We start from the raw sequence: 18,609 nt of genomic DNA, 5'->3' as shown, positions 1-18,609 counted from the left end.
TCCTGTCGCTCCCACTCGGCCATTGAATGGTTTTCTCGGCTTTTTCCGGAGAAAAAACGACTAGAAACCCGTTTTTTGTATTTTTTTTTGATGATGTCGGACAGGGTCCGACATTGGACCGGATAGGAATAATTGCAGTGTCCGACCAGGTCCGACATAGGACTGCAAAGGGTTAAATCCATAATCAGTCAGATTAACAATCAAACCAAGGAGAAAAACTAAGCAGGACATTAATACAACGCATACAATAACAGCAGTGCGTTTCTAAAACGCAGATGTAAGACAACATTTCCCCTTTTCTGCCCTATCCAATAATTTTGTTTATATTACGAAGTAGTTTTACGCAATGAAACGTGTAAAAATGGTTCCACTGCTCCCTGCATCCTCAAAACAAAAACAAAAAAACACAGAGGTCTCAGTATCCCATGTAGCACTGCACACGTCCCTGGTAGCGACTCACTAATCTGTATCAGAGCATATTACCTGTTGACTCTCAGCCACGAATTTGGACAAGTAAAACACATGCTCAAAAATCATGGTTTTAAGACCATGGATGAGACCTGCAGGGTTTTTATTGAGAACTATTCCGACATCTTTCCTGCTTTCGCAAAACTTGCAGCAATTGCAATTACGATACCTGTACCTTGTGTACCAGCAGAACGGGGTTTTAGCTGTCAGAACAGAGTGCAGACCAGCAAACACTCTCTTTTACGTGAGGATCATCTAAAACGTACGGCAATTTCAATGGAAAGATTTGGAAAGAGCACAAGTCATTTTTTGACTTGGGTGGTAAAAGGAAAATTTAAAAGAACTTTTAAAACAGCAAAACTTAGTTCTGATGTTGACAGCTGCCCACAGAGACATAGGTACATGTTCTACAACACTGATTTTTATGTCGAACGGGGGAGATTTTCAAAAGAAAACATTTCATGGTAAGCTTGTCTTTATGTCTATTTCTACTATCATTATTAATACTGTGTACTGTTTTGCATGTTAACTTTGTTAATCTGAAATAGTTATGTTATTTTCCAGTGTAACTATTTTGAGATGGTATGCTTTTTACAAATGCACATTTTTAAAGGCTAGCACGACTTCTGCATCTCATTAAATGGTCAAGTTGCGTTATCGGAGTATCCCAAACATTACTCTTTACTTTTTTTTCTTGCCGTCTTACTTTAGAAAATAATTGTCAAACATCGAAAGGCATTGTAGCTCGGTCAATACGGTATTTGTAATTCTAGCACAACACTCTTAACTTTTCAGGTTAAAGAAACAACACCACGCTTTTATATGAAGCTATTGTAATTTAGGCGGTGTTCACACTGGGTCCGTTGAGGGTACCGCACTTGGTACGGTTGGTGGGGCATGTGAACAACAAAGTCCAATTGCAAACCGACCGAGTAAACCTGTGTCCTTTTGCACATAGAACATTAACTATACAAGGTAACCTGACTCTGAAGTAAACATTGCATGCATAGTTTAGTTAATATTCTGAGGAAACAATTATAGAAAAATAACTAACATCTCCTGGGGAACTACATGGACAGTGCCAGAAACCTAAATCTAGCTTACGAAATTAACCAGACCGAGTCAATTTGAAACTAACAGTGTGAACGCAGAAGAATGAACAAAACGGCATAGCAATACAACTCACAAAAGCAAACTTCCAGCATACTGTTCAATATTGCAAACTATGCATGTTCTGCTCCAAGTTCCAGAAGAAACTGAACTAGAAAAGTGGGAAGTGAAATAATGCTTTCATTACATTTCTTAACTGCATTAACATAATTAATATCAAACTTAAATCAAGGAGAGCTCTTTAACATATTTAACATGGTCGACTACCAGTATGGCAATTTAAAATGACTTTAAAATTAATTTCTTTATTTTTTTCTCTATATAACTAGCTACGGTAATTTGTAAAACATCAACATCATAAGTACCATTAAAACTTTAACTCTCATCCAAAAGAACTCATCCTCTTCACAGATAAATGTGCTCAGCAAGCAAATTCATACATTGTTTCAAACCAAAAACAAAATAAACCAGACCAAGTCACTAACCCAGTGTGAACGCAGCCTTAGAGCCAAGGATGCAGCAAACACTCTTTCTTCTAGAGTTTCCCCACTGGTGTACATCTAACCCTTTTTGTCACCAAATCAAACCAGAAGCAAAATTTAGAACATTTATTTGGGAAACAAACTAAAATCTCTCAACAGGGTGGATCTTGGAGGTTGAATTTTTTTTCTTTTTTTTTTTATGTATTTGAGATGACATTAATTTGTCCCGTACAAATTAATTTACATTTTTGCAGTACAGCCACTTATACCGGGAGGCCTAATTATTATTACACAGAACATCAGATATTCGTGGATAGTTGCTGCGTGTACATTACTGTTTATGTACAAGCAGCAAGGAATTTCCATCTCCACGCTTCCTCAAACTATGCCAGATTAATCTTCTCACAGATACCCACAAACTAGCAGCAGTCAGCCATTTAAAATGTACAAAGTACGGCACATGCAGTTAACACAAAGAGGTAATTATTCCCTGGGGCTGTAAAAAAAAAAAGCCAAGCCTGAAGAAATAATTGGGACATGAAAGTCACCTTAGGAAAAAAAGCATTTATTTATTTTTTTTCACATCAGTTCCCAAAAACTACTCGGAAGTTGTGGCTACATTCCGCTCATCATCATTAAGAGGCTTGTGGAGTACTTCAGGAAGCAGTAAATCTACACAGTGTATGAATGGAACATTTTTAAATCCCTCTACCAACTCCTCTCTACTAGAAAGCCTAAGCATAGTGTGGCAATTGCAGCAGCTCTGGAGGGTGTATTTCGATACAGATTGGCTCATAGCAATATAGTAGGGGTGGGATTTGAGAAATATATTGCTTGCGTACTTGAAAATTACAATTGGAGTACTCTAATCCAACGCAACAACTCTCTCCTCTACACACTGTAGTAGTTAAGAAACCTCCCAAACATTGCCACAAGTCCTATTTTTAAATGCCAATCTAACAAACAATCAAGTAATATTTTAATAAACATAACGTTTGCCTTCTTGTACAGTTAATTGTGTATGGTCAAGTATTACTAAATAACGCAACTTATTCAAACTCATGTATTCACATACGCTTTTGTGTACATTAAAATTGACAAGAAATCTGTCTGGAACACAAATGACGATATTTCTGCCTATTCCACTTTAAAAAAAAAAAAAAAAAAAAAAAAAAAAGTCTTTAACATTGCAGTCTGCTCGGTACAAAATCCAAACCAAGAACAATTCCATGTCAATGTGTATTTTTTTTTTTTTTTTTTTTTTTTAAATCGAAAGTTCAAGCTATGTCTGCTTTATAGTATTATTATTATTATTATTATTTGTTTATTTAGCAGACGCCTTTATCCAAGGCGACTTACAGAGGCTAGGGTGTGTGAACTATGCATCAGCTGCAGGGTCACTTACAACAACGTCTCACCCGAAAGACGGAGCACAAGGAGGTTAAGTGACTTGCTCAGGGTCACACAATGAATCAGTGGCTGAGGTGGGATTTGAACCGGGGACCTCCTGGTTGCAAGCCCTTTTCTTTAACCACTGGACCACACAGCCTCCTAAACATAGTAATCTATGTTTATATACAACAAGTCATTCTTATTTTTTAGCAGATGCAAAACTTCCCACATTTCAGCATTCCAGTCTGTTCAGTCCAAAATCCAGATACAGAGCAATGTATATATATTATTATTATTTTTTTTTTTTTTTTTTTTAAGAGATGTCATTTTATTCAAAAATATAAAAAACGTCAGAAAAAACACTAGTCATTAACTCTTACCACTTGGACTTGGTACTATACCACACCTACTACAGCGTGAACACAAAATGCACCTCTGAAGCACAGGAACACACAGTGCACCACTGAAGAGCTGGATCAAACGAGGATAAAACCCGCCCCATGTCAATCTTACTTGGAGGCAATTGCCAAACCCCTTCTTAACTGCTCTCACGAGAAGGCGGTATGCATGCAGTTTCAAATTGTATTTAACTTCATATAAAAAGTGACATTTTGTAAGTAAATGAAGTGCTTGAACAATGATTTTTGTTTCGAGTACTCATGCCTTCCTCCATTCTAGGTCCCTTGTTGTTTTCATTATATATGCTACTGTTAGGTGACATTATACACAGACACGACGTAAACGTCCACTGCTATGCTGATGATACCCAGCTATATTTGTCCCTAAAGCCAGGAATTTCTACTGCCTGGGTGTTACTAGCTATCTGCCTCACAGACATCAAGCAAGTCACAGAATTTTCTAATGTTGAATTCAGATAAAACAGAGGTTATGCAAGTGGACTCACAGAACCAACTAAAAAGAAATGTGGGATTACATGAGCTTGACCTTTGCAGTCTTTCATCAAAACTTAAACTAAAAATTAGAGTTTGGGGGTCATCTTTGATCCTGATCTCTCATGTGAGACTCATATTAGGGAAGTTACTAAAGTATCTTTTTAACATTTGAGAAATATAGCCAAACTGATTATTTCCGTATCTGATGCTGAGAGACTAACGCATGCCTTTGTTTTCTGTACTTTTTTCTGGTGTCCCAAAACGTGCGATATCACACTTGCCGGTTGTTCAAAATACCAGCGCTAGAATTCTAACTAAGGTTTGAAAACTACATTAACATTATTATTATTATTTATTTCTTATCAGACGCCCTTATTCAGGGCGACTTACAGTCGTAAACAAAAATACATATCAAGAATTATGGCCCATTAACATGTAAATAATTCGATCTCTAATTATTTTTTTAATTTGCTGTTGGTTACAATTTATGAATTACGTGGCCCAGCTTCTGCTAGCGAAAGCAGCGGTCCCTTCCAATGTGCCATGTCTGCAGAGATGCATTTCACTTTTTGCTGTCATATTTTAATCAAAACTTTACATGACTTTGCATACCCAATTAGATGTGTATTATCATCAGTGAATATAACTATATTGTCATTTTTCCAAACAGTACATTAGAGCTAACCTACCCTTTCCTGCAACAGAACTTTCGACAGCGACAACTTTAATTTGCAGTGATAAAAATCCTCACGTTAGTTACAATTTATCTGTAAAACCCCCTCGTTTCTCAGATCAGTTTTTATTTTCTGCTTACAAAATTTTAATGTATGACCTATGTTTGAGGCTGCAAAAGCATTGCTCACATCTGAGGGCCCTAGTATTATAAACTGTTAGGAGGTTTAATCTGTTCAATAGCTAAAATGGGATGGCCCTATATTAAGCCATTAAGATAATGGTAAAATAATGTACCAAATTTGTAGGCATCTTATAAAAGAGCATGTCCCCACCCCCCTCCCCTTTTCTTCTTGTTACTGCATCTTGTAAAGCGTTTTGTGATGGTGATCCACATGAAAGGTGCTATATAAAATAAAGATTGATTGATTGACATCCAATGCCACACACCGACTTAAACAATTCTTTCTGCAAGAAAAACATTTTATGCACTCTTACCTGAGCATGGAAGTTTGACATAGTAGTTGTCTCGATATCTTTCTTTCCCAAGATTTCCATTTTCACTGGAGAGTTCGGAAAGTTGAAAGAAAAGTAGTCCAGGAAATCTGGCAGGTACATAGCTGCCCCATGAATTATACCCATTACGTAATAAGCTGCACAATTCTCATCTTCACTAAACGACAGTGTAACAAACTCTTCAGCAAACCTCTGCATCTCCATAGGAGACAGGCAAGACAGCTCTTTGCTGTAAGCATGCACTACTAAGGCCCCTCCGTTAGGCTGCTGCTCTATGTGAATTAACCTTTTGAACTCCAAGTTGTCCAACCCTGGTATCTGGGTCTGAACCTTGGGTTTCTTTAAGGAGATGAAGGGAGGGTCCCTGCTTTCTGGGGGCTTGGCACTGGGTGGACTGCAGTCCTTTTTCTCCATGCTGGGATCCTCTTGGAAGAGGTCGGCTGATGGTTTGGTGTCACGATCCTCCTCTTTGCTTGGTTTGGCTCCTTGACCAATGGAGTCAGATCCAAGTCCTGAGCATACAGTCTGACTGGATTTGCTGTACATTTTGGGTCGTTTTCTTTTTTCGGCTTCTTTGTGTTTCTTTTTCTTTTTCTTCTTCACTTTTTTGATTTGCAGCTCTTCTGCATTTATTTTTGGCTTTTCCTTTTCTCCTGTAAAGAAACAAACAACAATTACTTCTATCATTACCCATATTTTAGGATTTAGTCGACTGTGGCAGATGGTTGAACTAACTCAAAACAAATTAAGTTACTTGTGGTATCTTTACATCATAATTATTGAAGTATCTCGCCCACAATCCCCTGAAATATGTATTTATTTTTACAACCAGCAGGGTTGTGTATTTCAGCTTTTTCTGTGTAAATATTCTTACTTGAAATGTACAGACATCAAATAACCTGCCAGAAAAGGGCTCAAGTGTTGTATTGATATTCCAGCTGATCCTATTAAATGTATTAACAAAAAATGGTCATTTGTTATAAACCTTGCATGTGGTCTAGGACAACTATTTTCAATATCAAATGAAACATAATCAATAACGCCTTAATAGGGTCATAGCAGCCTGTCTGTGCTGTCTTTAAATAGTTTGAAGGAGTAGACTTCCATTTAACTGTCTCTAAAAATAAAAAAAAATACAAATAAAAAGTACTGGGTTCTAAATCTGCAGCAAATACAGTTCTCTTTACATTCAAAAGATCAATTTATGCCATCTTGCCAATTGTAACGGAAAGTTTACAAGAGTTTTAGGCTACAGAATACATGTCAGGGATATTTTATTTAAACTAAACAATGTGCTACATGCAACAGCCAATAAATGCATACATAAAAATGTAGGTATACACCCTCCACATTGCGTTGCATTCTGGTTGGCATGGGTGTATGTTAAACAGAAATAAACAAAACAACCAATCTTTAGGACACTGAATTACAGGCAATTCATAGCAGTGTCTATAACAGCAGAATCATAACCAATACAAAATAGGCATAATCAGTGTTTCCGCTAGGAAAAACTGCTGCCAGTCAATGACTGGGCACTAAATGTTTTACCAGTTACACTCAAAACAGTCACTCGTGCGACACCTGTCCATTTTTACAAAAATAAATTATACTTCATGCTTTCATTTCAATACATGAAGCACACATTCAGAATCATGGACAGCAACAAAATAAACAAATCTTCCCCTCCAGGGAGGAACAAAAGGCTGGGGCATGGATTAAATCGGCCTATCAGTGACTTGCTTTGTTAACAAGATTCCCTGTGCCTTTTAAGGGCGTAGTCTAGAGGCGAACAAGAGGCGCACTCATTCGCTCTTGTTAGTGACAGTCAATGTTTCTAGCGGCCCGTCACAGACCTCTTGCTGCCAGTAAAACTGATGGGTGGCTTCGGTCTCTGCCCGTCAACTAGCTTTTGAAACCGTCGGACGGGTAAATTACCATTTAACGGAAGAGCTGCATAAGACTCAAAGGCAACTCTATCCCTCAAAGAACATTTCATACAAACCCTAGAACTTAAATGCATCCTTCACTGTGCGCTTGACATCACAGGTGATATTTAACCCCCCATGCGATGATACAGCAGCAGCAAATCTTTGACAATCACCACCCAAGGCACATTATTAGATATAATCTGGAGAGGGAATGTGTTCTCTGCTTAAAGTAAAACTTGAGGGAGAAATGCAATTATTACCTGCAATACAAAATCAGATTCAAAATGTTTTAATACCCATTTTTATTACCAGACGTAGAATCTGGAAACGACATCTGGATTTTTAAAGAGAAACGATTACACACAGCGAACAGTTTTAAAAGCACAGGGAACATAATAAATAAAGATATACTGGTAATTATATATCAAGTGGAACATCTCTAGAATTTCAATGAAAGGATATGGCACTAAATCCTGCAATAACAGGGCTGTTTCAATAAACGAACTTCTGCCTCTGAATGGCTGATTGAAGTCAGCATGTTAAAAGTGCTTAACTGACTTAGTTTTAATAATTTAAAACCACTCATGGGCTCAGTTTCTTTATTACCAGTAGTACTGTATGCCCCCAAAACAAATAAACCATTTGCTTTTTAAATAACTTTCACAAAGAAGAAATGCATTTAAAATGTGAGAATCTTTTATAATTGAAATGCTAGGGCTAGACAAAGACTAAGTTTAAGAATTGCATGCCGTGTCAGGGTTGCTGCCAATAGTAAAGCTATGCGTCGCTTCATGCCACATGGATCCTGCCATAAAGAATAAAAAAACAGGAGTCAGTAACACAACCCACATTCACGGCATGTGGAATAGAATCCCATAGAATTTGAGATGTTTACAGGACAGCAGTCTGTCGTGGTTTGTAAAATTGCTTTTATCTTTTTTTATTCCAGTAACATAACTATCTAAAAATAAAGAAAGGCTTAAGTGATTACTTAAGACAGCACATTGGAAGTAAGATCAGTTCCTATGTATTTCCTGTGTCGAGGTGGACAGTGAGACAGCTACAGCAACAGATCAAGTTTTCTATCAAAAGGGGAATCACAGGGTTGGTGGCTGACACGGCCACTGCACGCTGCTAGCATGCTGGAGAATCTTCTGATTCATGCTGCTTTTTGTTGTTTTGTTTCAGAATAATAGATAACCATCTTGATGTCAAAAAGAGATACATAAATAAAATCAGAACATACAGAACTGCTAAAGAAAATCTATCCTATTAGAAAGTGAGGGGTTGGAATGTCAGCAGCCAAACAGGTTGTAGGGAATTTCAAAGCCATTTTAGAATTTATTATGAAACTGACAAGAAGGTGGTCCCAAGATACAGCATCCAATGTCATAGACAATCAAGTGTCAATCAGTGAATAAGTAGACCACCATGACCTACAAATCACAGTATGTGGAATAACTCGGCTTAAAACTACAATGTAGAACTCTGCACCTTATTATGTAGGTATTTTATTCATATATGTATCTCTTTTGTTACCAACATGCTTTCACTCATTAAGCCTTGGATCTTGGAGGCTCAAAATAAAAAATTAAAAAAACACATCGGCATTATTTACTCTGCTACAAAATAAATAATAAGTTAATCCATGTCTGAATTTCCCTAAACCAGTACAAAGAAGTCTGAGAAGTGTTGCAAAAACCAGACCGCTCACATATAAATTAAATATTATATCAAGCCATAAAAAAGGGATTATTGTCTTCTGAATAACATACTTACCAAAACAATAATGGTACTGTAGCACCACAACCCAGAAAGCTATAAAACACCTTTAACTCACTGCATCAATTCCTTTCACATCCAGAACAGTGGGTCAGTGCATTTTAACAAAAGGTTCCCAATTTCCGAAGGCTTTAGTTTAACAAAGTGCTGTATAGCTGCACACAAACAGCATCTTCCCTCAGGAACAGCCAATTTATTTTTCAAACTGACACTGCTGTAGGAAACAGTGGCTGACATTTAACACGTAAAGAGGAAGCTATAAAACACTACAATAAACACACTATTCAAGATCCCTGCACAGAGTCACCTGGTTAAAATCTCATTTTTGGTTGCCGTTTTTGACTCAAAATGTTGTAACCAAGAGACAAAGCGTGATAGGGATTTTAGAACTTGATTTATGTGAACAATTTCTCAGATATCAGGAGTGAAAATTGGGGTGAGCTGTGCAGCTCACAAAATACACATTTCTATATTGAAAATTAACATAACATGCAAATGGGAGCTGGTATTCCAGAAACACAGATTACCAACAGGCTTTTTGGTTTCAAAGTGCTCACCTCAGAGACTTTGCATGCCCTTCATTTTGCTACCCCAAACTCTTAATTTGCTACTAGTTTTATGCAAAAACATTTCTAATACCTTACGCTGCAGTTAATATGACCGACCCCGAGTGAACACGTAATAATGGTGTTTATTTTTTAAACAAGTACATTAATAGTATTTTTCATAAAGCGGGAAACCATTGCCAATAGAGCTTACCTATTTGTAGATGACTGAGGTTTGTACCGCCCCATGTAGATGCGCGCAAGGCACAGTGCAAATCGTATTGTTTGGACAGTGGAGTACACATACAGTACCAAACCAGGAGGATACAATTAAGTATGAAGTTTATTTTATAGACCAAACGTAAAATTAAATAAAACATTAAACATTATGATTTTAGAAGAGACCAGGCAATGACCTAACAGGATATTAATCAGGGTCTATAAATTGTTAATTTAATATGTCATGGAGAATGTCGGCTCTGGTTTTGTTATAATGTTAAACCTTGTTTCAGTTAAAAAAACTCAAGTACGCGAATCTATTGCCAGACAATATTCTACATATGTGCCACAAAAACGACCATGTTAACACAAGAACCGCCGCGGTTATACTCGTACCTAAAACCACCGCTGGCAGTCATTATGACAGTACATTTTAAACATCAATATTAAAATAAAAGACAACTATCCGATACAACTCAAACATTTTATTCAAGCACATCATATCAAACATCTGCCCAGCCAAAATGCGTATTTAAATGAACAATTAAACATAAAAGGGTTTATTTTAACTTACCACGTATAAAGCACTACTTCAAAAAATGAAAAAATATACTAATAAACATTTTAAAAGAAACTAGTGTGCAAACAGGTATATGTACATACAAAACTGTAAAAACAAAAGTAGAATGAAAGTAACATGCGTTAGCTCTTGCGTGTGTCATTCGGTGCAGCAGAGAATCTAGGTTGAGCTGCTGCAGCCTGCAGCTTTGCAGTTTTTTGATTGAAACGTTTCTGCAGAAGCGCTGTGTTTAGCTTCACGATGAAATCTGTCCTACTGATATTTTCCCTGGTGCATTGCTTGTACAAAACAAAGGAAATGATGGCTGCCAGGTCCAGTAGAAATAACAGGATTTTATAAGAATACTGTAGGTTATATTCAAAATAAAAACATGTAAAGTCAGTCAAAATTACGGCTATGTTGCTAGGTGGGCGCGCTTATAACTTCCTTATTTTAGTGATCCTGCTACAACCACATAACTTTCAGAGTAACTTAAATTTGAAACCCGTCAAAATGACTTCTGTGGCTAGTGTGGTGGTATACGTGAATAAAATGTTGTAATGATCCCTCGTCTTGAGGCTCAAAGCAGGAGACAGAGACAGGATTTAGAGGCAGAGCAAGGGCGTGTAGATGACATGGTCCGCACCCAACAGTGGCTCACACACACACACTACTGAATCTAGTGGTTTGGTCCCACCCCGGAACAATACAGATAATGTGAAAGCACAGGACCAGATGAAACAAAAGTCTGCCAACCTGAACTGACCGGGTCACTACAATATTAAACTTACATTCATGGAGATATTATTTAAATTTTTTTCCAGTACTCGAGTAATAAATTAGTGCTCGAGTAATTAATTATTTTGAGTACTTGAGCAATCTAACCCACCCCTAATTATTACTTTATCAAAATTAATGTAAGTAATGGCTTCCTTGATTTATCAGTACGAACAATAGACTAAATAGAATCTTGAGGTGCATTACAATAGGATAATCACTACCTTACGTACTTCTCCTGTCTAACTAGTGAAATGTGTACTTTAACAAACAATGTTATACAAACTATAACTTGCACACATAGCTAACTAATGTCACTGTTTAATTAAACAAACCCAGCATGTTTTTTTTCTTGGTTGATATCCCTTATTCTGTTACTACTTCTTAGTTAATTTCTTCAAAAATTGTACAGCATTTAAAAATCCAGAGAAAAGACAGGGTGCGAGCTGACACATTTATGAACAAACCAGTTAGTGTAACACATTGCATGAATCTTTTAAAAGTAGCTGTACCATGCTGGAATTAGCTTTCATTTTCAAAACAGCTCAGTTGCATTCTTCATTGTAAGACATTCAAGCAGAGCAAATATAAACCTGACCTGAGCTATCATCACAGAGTCATTTTGTAAACCACAGCTTTTTCCAAAGCAGAGCTTATTTTCCACTACTTTGAATATCTAGTACATCAACACACCAGGAGTTCCAAACTCATTTATTTTCCTAAGAGCAAAGACAGGTTTAGAATATCCCCATATTATCCTTACTTAGTAAAACACATAGGCCTACCTGTTAACTCTGTATTAAATAATGCTTACTGACACAAACCTGTTCAGAAATACTACAGCATTCCAATGCAGGTCATTTTGAGGAGCTAATCAATCAGTTTTATTCTTTTAATATAATGTAGTTAGAATTGCTTGACTTTACAAATAAATACATTGGTTAGGTTAAATGTTTTTATTGCAATTATATTTTCAGAAAAAAAAATAATTTAAAACCTTCCAAAAGACAGATTTTTAATTGTGGCATAACTCATGCCCCACATGGCATGACCTTTGACCTTACTGTTCTCCATGAGAGGAGTGAGCTAGACAAATAAAATAAGCTTGTTTTAGGTGTGTTCCAAACAAATCATTAATCTAGTGTAACAATGATTCAACAACCAGCCTGGAGTGCAAAAATATACACATTGCTATAGAAAAGCAGCTAGACGTGCCCAGCACAGGTGCTGATAAAGCAGCAGCTTTCCATAGGCGGGCTTACCTTATCCAATATTCTAATTTGAAACATAACAAACATGTAGCACTACAGACATCTGCCACCCTCTACACATTTAGGAAATCAAACAAATGCTGTTAGTTATCAATGCTGTATAATATCTAGTAAACTTACGTAACAGATAACGTTATGAAAAATCTGTACTTTATTCATATTTAGCCTTGTAACAAACAAACAATTAAGAAAAACACTGCAATATATCCCAGACCTGTTACATTGATACCTCATCTCTCAAAACCGAGCTAGTGACAGGAAACACTGTGGAAATATAGAACTGCCTGGAAATTTGCTTTAATAAATATGTTGATGTTACGAGCAGCATGAAGTAATGATTTTCAGGGGGCTCCCGAGGGGGGGGGGGGGGGAGGGGGGGGGGGGGGAGTTTAGGTCAGCCAGGGGGTCCTTGGCTCACTACGCACCAGCGACCCCTGTAGTCTGGCCAGGCGCCTGCGGGCTTGCCTGTAAGCTGCCCGGAACAGCGTTATCCTCCAACGCTGTAGCTCCAAGGTGGCTGCATGTGAGTCTGCAGTGTGAAAAGAAGCAGTCGGCTGACTCCTGAGTCAGCGCAGGGGTGGTAGCGGTGAGCCGAGCTTAAATAATAATTGGATATTCTAAATTGGGAGAAAATAATAATAAAAAAATAATTGGCGATTACTACAACATTAAAAAAAAAAAAAAGTAATGATTTTGAGCAACTCGTTAACCCTTAGCGGTCCACTTATTCAGCACGTCTCAGGCGTGTCAGGTCCAATTTATTTTCACACGCTCAGTTTATTTTAGACGCGCTGTTTAAAAGTATTTTTTTTTCACAGTAAAACAGGTTTAAAAGGCACTGCATATCAACAGGACACTCAGTACCGCATCTCCAGCCCTGCCCCACCCCCTGTTGGCTGTATTTTTCACATACCTTGTCATAGTCGTGCATACCAATAAATCATCTCCTGATCACTCGTTTTATCACCAAACTCCTCGATAATGCGATCCAAGTCATTATTTTATGACTATAACATCTAAAAAAAGCTCTGCAAATGTCTGTGATATTCTTTGAGCGCTGCATGCAGAAGCAGCCATCTTGTTTGTTTATGTCCGTGTTATCTATGTGGTGCCGGGGCTATCTGTATTCATGAGAATGATTTTTTTTTTTTTCTCGGCTTCTCTCGGCTCCTATCGGTCTCACTCGGCCATTGAATGGTTTTCTCGGCTTTTTCCGGAGAAAAAACGACGAGACCTGTTTTTTTACGTCTTTTTGATGATGTCGGACACGGTCCGACATAGGACCGCAAATGGTTAAAACATGTATACAACCAGCAGTTATACAGTTACCACATGCAAGTCCAGCACCACACTCGGCAAAAATACATATACTGTAACACATTTCACCTTAAAGCTCCAGTCACACCTGGAATGATAATAACGATTTTTAAAAATCGTTCCAGTTCAAATCAGTGGAGGTGGTCACACCACAACGACAACGATCATTGTAAACGACAACGATAGCTATCGTTTCAAAGCGATTTTCTCCTGCTACAACGATAACAATAAATGTTCGTGGCCAATCAGGGTTGTATTAAATGTGACATCACCTACCTGGTGTTATTTTATATATTATTTTTAAACATGATAAACAGTAAATACAGGCATTGCAATATTTACTACAGAGAAGACTGCCCTCCACTGTTCCACCGCAGAATATCACATCAGAAAACTGGTTCTAGTATACATCAAGGAATAATACATCAAGGCATAATTTTCAGCACTTGAAAATATACCAGCTAGCGTGTGGAATTCCCCCAACTCTGTAGTATTCTGTGAACCCACACTCGTCTTCTCTGTCTCCTACACCTTCTGCTGATCTAATACAACAGGAGTATTTATTCATGTTCTTCATCACTGGCCCTCATCTTGCTGATAATAAAAGTGGGCATGTACTAAAGTTGATTGGCATTTGCTGTACAATATATCAGAGCCCTTTTTCCTTCTGGTGTAACCGCTCCATAAACGATTTATGGTTATCGTTCCGGGTGTGACCGGAGCTTAACTTTGTTTTGTGTATTTTAAGTAGCAGATGTCTCTCTTATTGCTTTATTTTTGGCTTGATCTCATTACCAGCATTCATAGCCTGCAGACAACCAATTTGGTACTAATTTATTTTATATGATCCACCCTGTATGCAGAGCATAACCCTAAACGTGCATACTGGCATTCCATGCAGTCTGAAAAAGAAATGCAATGCACGGGTATATACTGTAGTAGTCACAAAGAGTTTAAAGTATATAGGCCAGTTAGAACTGATTCAAAATTATTTTAAATTGCAACATCACTTTTTAAAAACATTATTTTATTCCACATCGTAATTCAGCCAAAAAAACAAACCATTTAAAGCATCACTCAAATTATTGTGCAGGTCTGGCATTCTTAAATACAAAACCATGCAAAATAAGTCGAACACTTACTGGGATGGGACTTCCATTGCATTTGTTCTGCAAGGTCCAATTGAGAGTGCTGTATATGGCATTAGTGTTTATGCTGTACCTTGCACTGTGATAATGTGATCTCAAAAGAGCTCTATCATCCATAAACCAAAAAAAAAAAAAAAAAAGAAAAAAGTCACATGACCTCTAGGACAGCCACACTTGTCAACATGAAATCACCAAAACATTCAGCATGCAGTGTTTAAAACTCCAACTATGAATTTACTATCTTAAATGTCCTCTCAGATTAGGCTTAGACAGTGCAGTGGCAGCTGCTTTGTTACCACCACAAACTGGTAAACAGGTTAAAGTTATGTTTAAAAGAACACAGATTAAAGCATTTTTCGTAGGAAATATTATAAAACTTTCAATGAGTTTTATAGTTTTACCTCAAATCTACAATTCACCAGTAGGCCAAAAGATGGAAGCCATAATCAGTCAATACCTAACAAAACAGTGTCCAAATGCACAATGGGATTGTAAGTCCATCCTGATTAAAAAAATATATATTTTAGAGGGAAATAAAGTAGTGGGTTTACTCACTCTACAAACATCACAGGGATATGAAACAGAAAATTACAACAATATGTGACATCTCTGTAAAGAAATAACCTTTAACTAATATGCTGATGACATTTTCTGTCGACAACTCAAAGTAGCAGTTTGGAGGAATTGGCGGAAAAGGAATAACTTTTTTGGCCACCTGTGACCTTCATTTCAACAGGTGGCAATTACCCAGGGCCTGACTGGAACGATTACTAGGTCTTACACGAGCACTTGAGGCTGACATGCTGTCCACTGCACAGTCTGAGGATATGAGTCCAACATATAAATTCAAAGAACTAACTTTCTGAAAAATAGGCATTACATATAAATACATAAAAGAACATACAATAATGGAGCTTCATTCTTCCTAAAACCTTCACAATAAATATAACGAGCGTTAATTCAGCCGATTTACTCGTAATCTCATTGCAGTCATTCACAAGTTTACGAACACACACGTACACATCAATACCCACCTTTCTGCAGCAATTTCACTTCTCCATTTTCCCTCTTAATTTCATTCATAACTTTGTGTTTCTTCTTGTCTTTATCTTTCTCCTTTTCTTTATTATTCTGATCTGAAAGAATAAAAGCAGGAGTGTTATTGGCAGAACAGTAAGATAGCATAAACAGTAAGGATGCTCTGTGTTCCGCAATAGGAACCAAACTGCCATCACTGTTGTAGCAAAAGCAAAGTGTGGTCTTCAAACACAAATGTAATTATCAAAATAATATACCTTGCTTGGCTATCACAGGCTTTATTCATTTTCTTTTAATGTGTGTTCGGAGTGCAAATTTAATAGGAGTCTAAGGACGATATAGTGCACTATTGCTTTTTATTTATGGCTAGCTATAGAGTGACAAATGTCCACACCTATTAATGGGAGATGGCCAAATGATCATGGCTTGATGCAGTTTCCGAACGCAGTGAAGATTAAGAACACAGTGCTACCATTATTGTGATGACATCACTGTTTTTGTCACACAGCAAGCTCCTCTGCACGGACATTGAGGTCAGCGACATGGCAGTAGGCGACTGATATAAACCTCGATGACGCGGGAGTGTATTGCAAAACAGGGCATTTAAGCAAACATTATGATTCAACAAGTATCAGGTTTTTCACGCCACGGTGCTAAATAAAATGTAATTTCTGTGTAAAAATATAACCAAATGAATAAGCATTATTACCTTGCGGCGACTTTAAAATTCAAAATTCAAAACAATGGAAACACGTTATTTCTAAGTGCGTGCAGTTAACCATTAACTGTAATTTTATATCATGGGGGCGTGGTAGGAAAAAGAAAAAAATAGCATATAAAACCAGAACTTACTCATCAATAATATATTTGTTAATTTTCAAACACGGTTTGTAAAAGCCAGCGACTGATACAGTAGTCCAGGAACTGATAGTCTGTCACCAACTCACTAAAGTGTGCCCGAGCTGCCTCTCTCTCCTCTGTCCTAATTCTCCTCGACCTCTCTGCTGCCTTTGACACTGTTGATCACTCTATTCTACTATCATCTCTTGCTGACCTGGGGATCTCTGGCACTGCTCTGGCCTGGTTCTCCTCCTACCTCTCCAACCGAACTTACCAGGTAACCTGGCGTGGAGCAACCTCCACACCTCACCCTCTCTTAACTGGAGTCCCCCAAGGGTCAGTTTTGGGTCCTCTCCTGTTCTCTCTCTACACCCGCTCCCTGGGCCCCCTCATCGCATCCTATGGTTTCTCATACCATTTCTATGCTGATGATGCTCAGATTTTCCTCTCCTTCCCCACCTCTGACTCCACCATCTCCTCCCGTATCTCTACCTGTCTGTCTGCTATTTCCTCCTGGATGCACTCGCATCACCTCAAACTCAACCTCTCTAAATCTGACCTCCTTTTCTTTCCCTCCTCCTCCCCCTCCTCTGATCTCTCTATCTCTGTTCCTCTGGAATCTACCACACTCTCTCCCTCTTCCTCAGCTAAGAACCTTGGAGTCACCCTGGACCCCTGCCTCTCTCATTCCCAGCACATCTCCACTCTGGCACGCACTTGCCGATTCTTCCTGAGCAACATCCGAAGAATCTGACCCTTCCTCACCAACTATGCTACCCAGCTCCTGGTCCAGGCCCTGGTACTCTCCCGCCTAGACTACTGCAACTCCCTCCTGGCTGGCCTCCCTGCTTCCGCCACCCGTCCGCTCCAGCTCATCCAGAACTCTGCTGCCCGCCTGGTGTTCTCTCTGCCTCGCTTCGCCCACGCTACTCCACTACTCCGCTCGCTCCACTGGCTCCCGATCACCGCTCGCATCCAGTTCAAGACTCTTGTACTAGCCTACAGATGCCTTGACCAGACTGCACCCAGCTACCTCCAGACCCTCATTTCTCCCTACACCCCCACTCGACCTCTCCGCTCCGCCTGCACTAGAAGACTGGCTCTATCTCCGCTACGCTGCCCTGCCTCCAGAGCCCGCTCCTTCTCCACCCTTGCTCCGCAGTGGTGGAATGACCTTCCTACAGATGTCAGGACGGCCCAGTCCCTGACCACATTTCGGCGCCTCCTTAAGACTCACCTCTTCAAACAGCACCTGTAGAACTCCTGTTTGTATCCTGGGACACTATCACCCTTCATGTAAATGTGCTTTATTTTGCTCTTATCTGCCCCCTATTTTACTGCATTTAATCCTGTACTTCAGAATACTGTAATCTGCCAAGTGTTTAACCTGTAGTACTTTGTATTTAATCACATCCTGATGTAACTATCACTATTATCTGCTGTATTATTGAATTTTGGTTTGTCACACTTGAACAAAAGTTATTGTATTTCTTGCTCTTATTGTATTACTTGTATTGTAACACTTGGAATGTATTTGCTTACGATTGTAAGTCACCCTGGATAAGGGCGTCTGCTAAGAAATAAATAATAATAATAGTTATGTCAAATCCCAAAATACACTGATGTTTTACTTAAAATATGTTTTGTATAAA

The 18,609-nt window shown here is 38.3% G+C and overlaps 1 protein-coding gene across 1 annotated transcript in view; it reads right to left on the bottom strand.

Annotated features, from left to right (window-relative positions):
• The window catches only part of LOC117415624 (lysine-specific demethylase RSBN1L-like), a 48,700-nt gene that overhangs the window by 28,831 nt on the left and 1,260 nt on the right, over positions 1 to 18,609 (bottom strand). Inside the window, exons 2-3 of the mRNA XM_034026203.3 lie at positions 16,114 to 16,215; positions 5,516 to 6,186 (exon numbers count right to left, since the gene is read on the bottom strand). Of these exons, the coding sequence (XP_033882094.1) occupies positions 5,516 to 6,186; positions 16,114 to 16,215 (773 nt within the window). The remainder of the gene's footprint in view (positions 1 to 5,515; positions 6,187 to 16,113; positions 16,216 to 18,609) is intronic.

This window comes from Acipenser ruthenus, chromosome 7 (genome assembly GCF_902713425.1).
Source record: "Acipenser ruthenus chromosome 7, fAciRut3.2 maternal haplotype, whole genome shotgun sequence".
In the NCBI taxonomy this organism is placed as follows: domain Eukaryota; kingdom Metazoa; phylum Chordata; class Actinopteri; order Acipenseriformes; family Acipenseridae; genus Acipenser; species Acipenser ruthenus.
The sequence above is the reverse complement of the archived record's forward strand: the minus strand, read 5'-3'. Positions and strand labels throughout refer to the sequence as shown.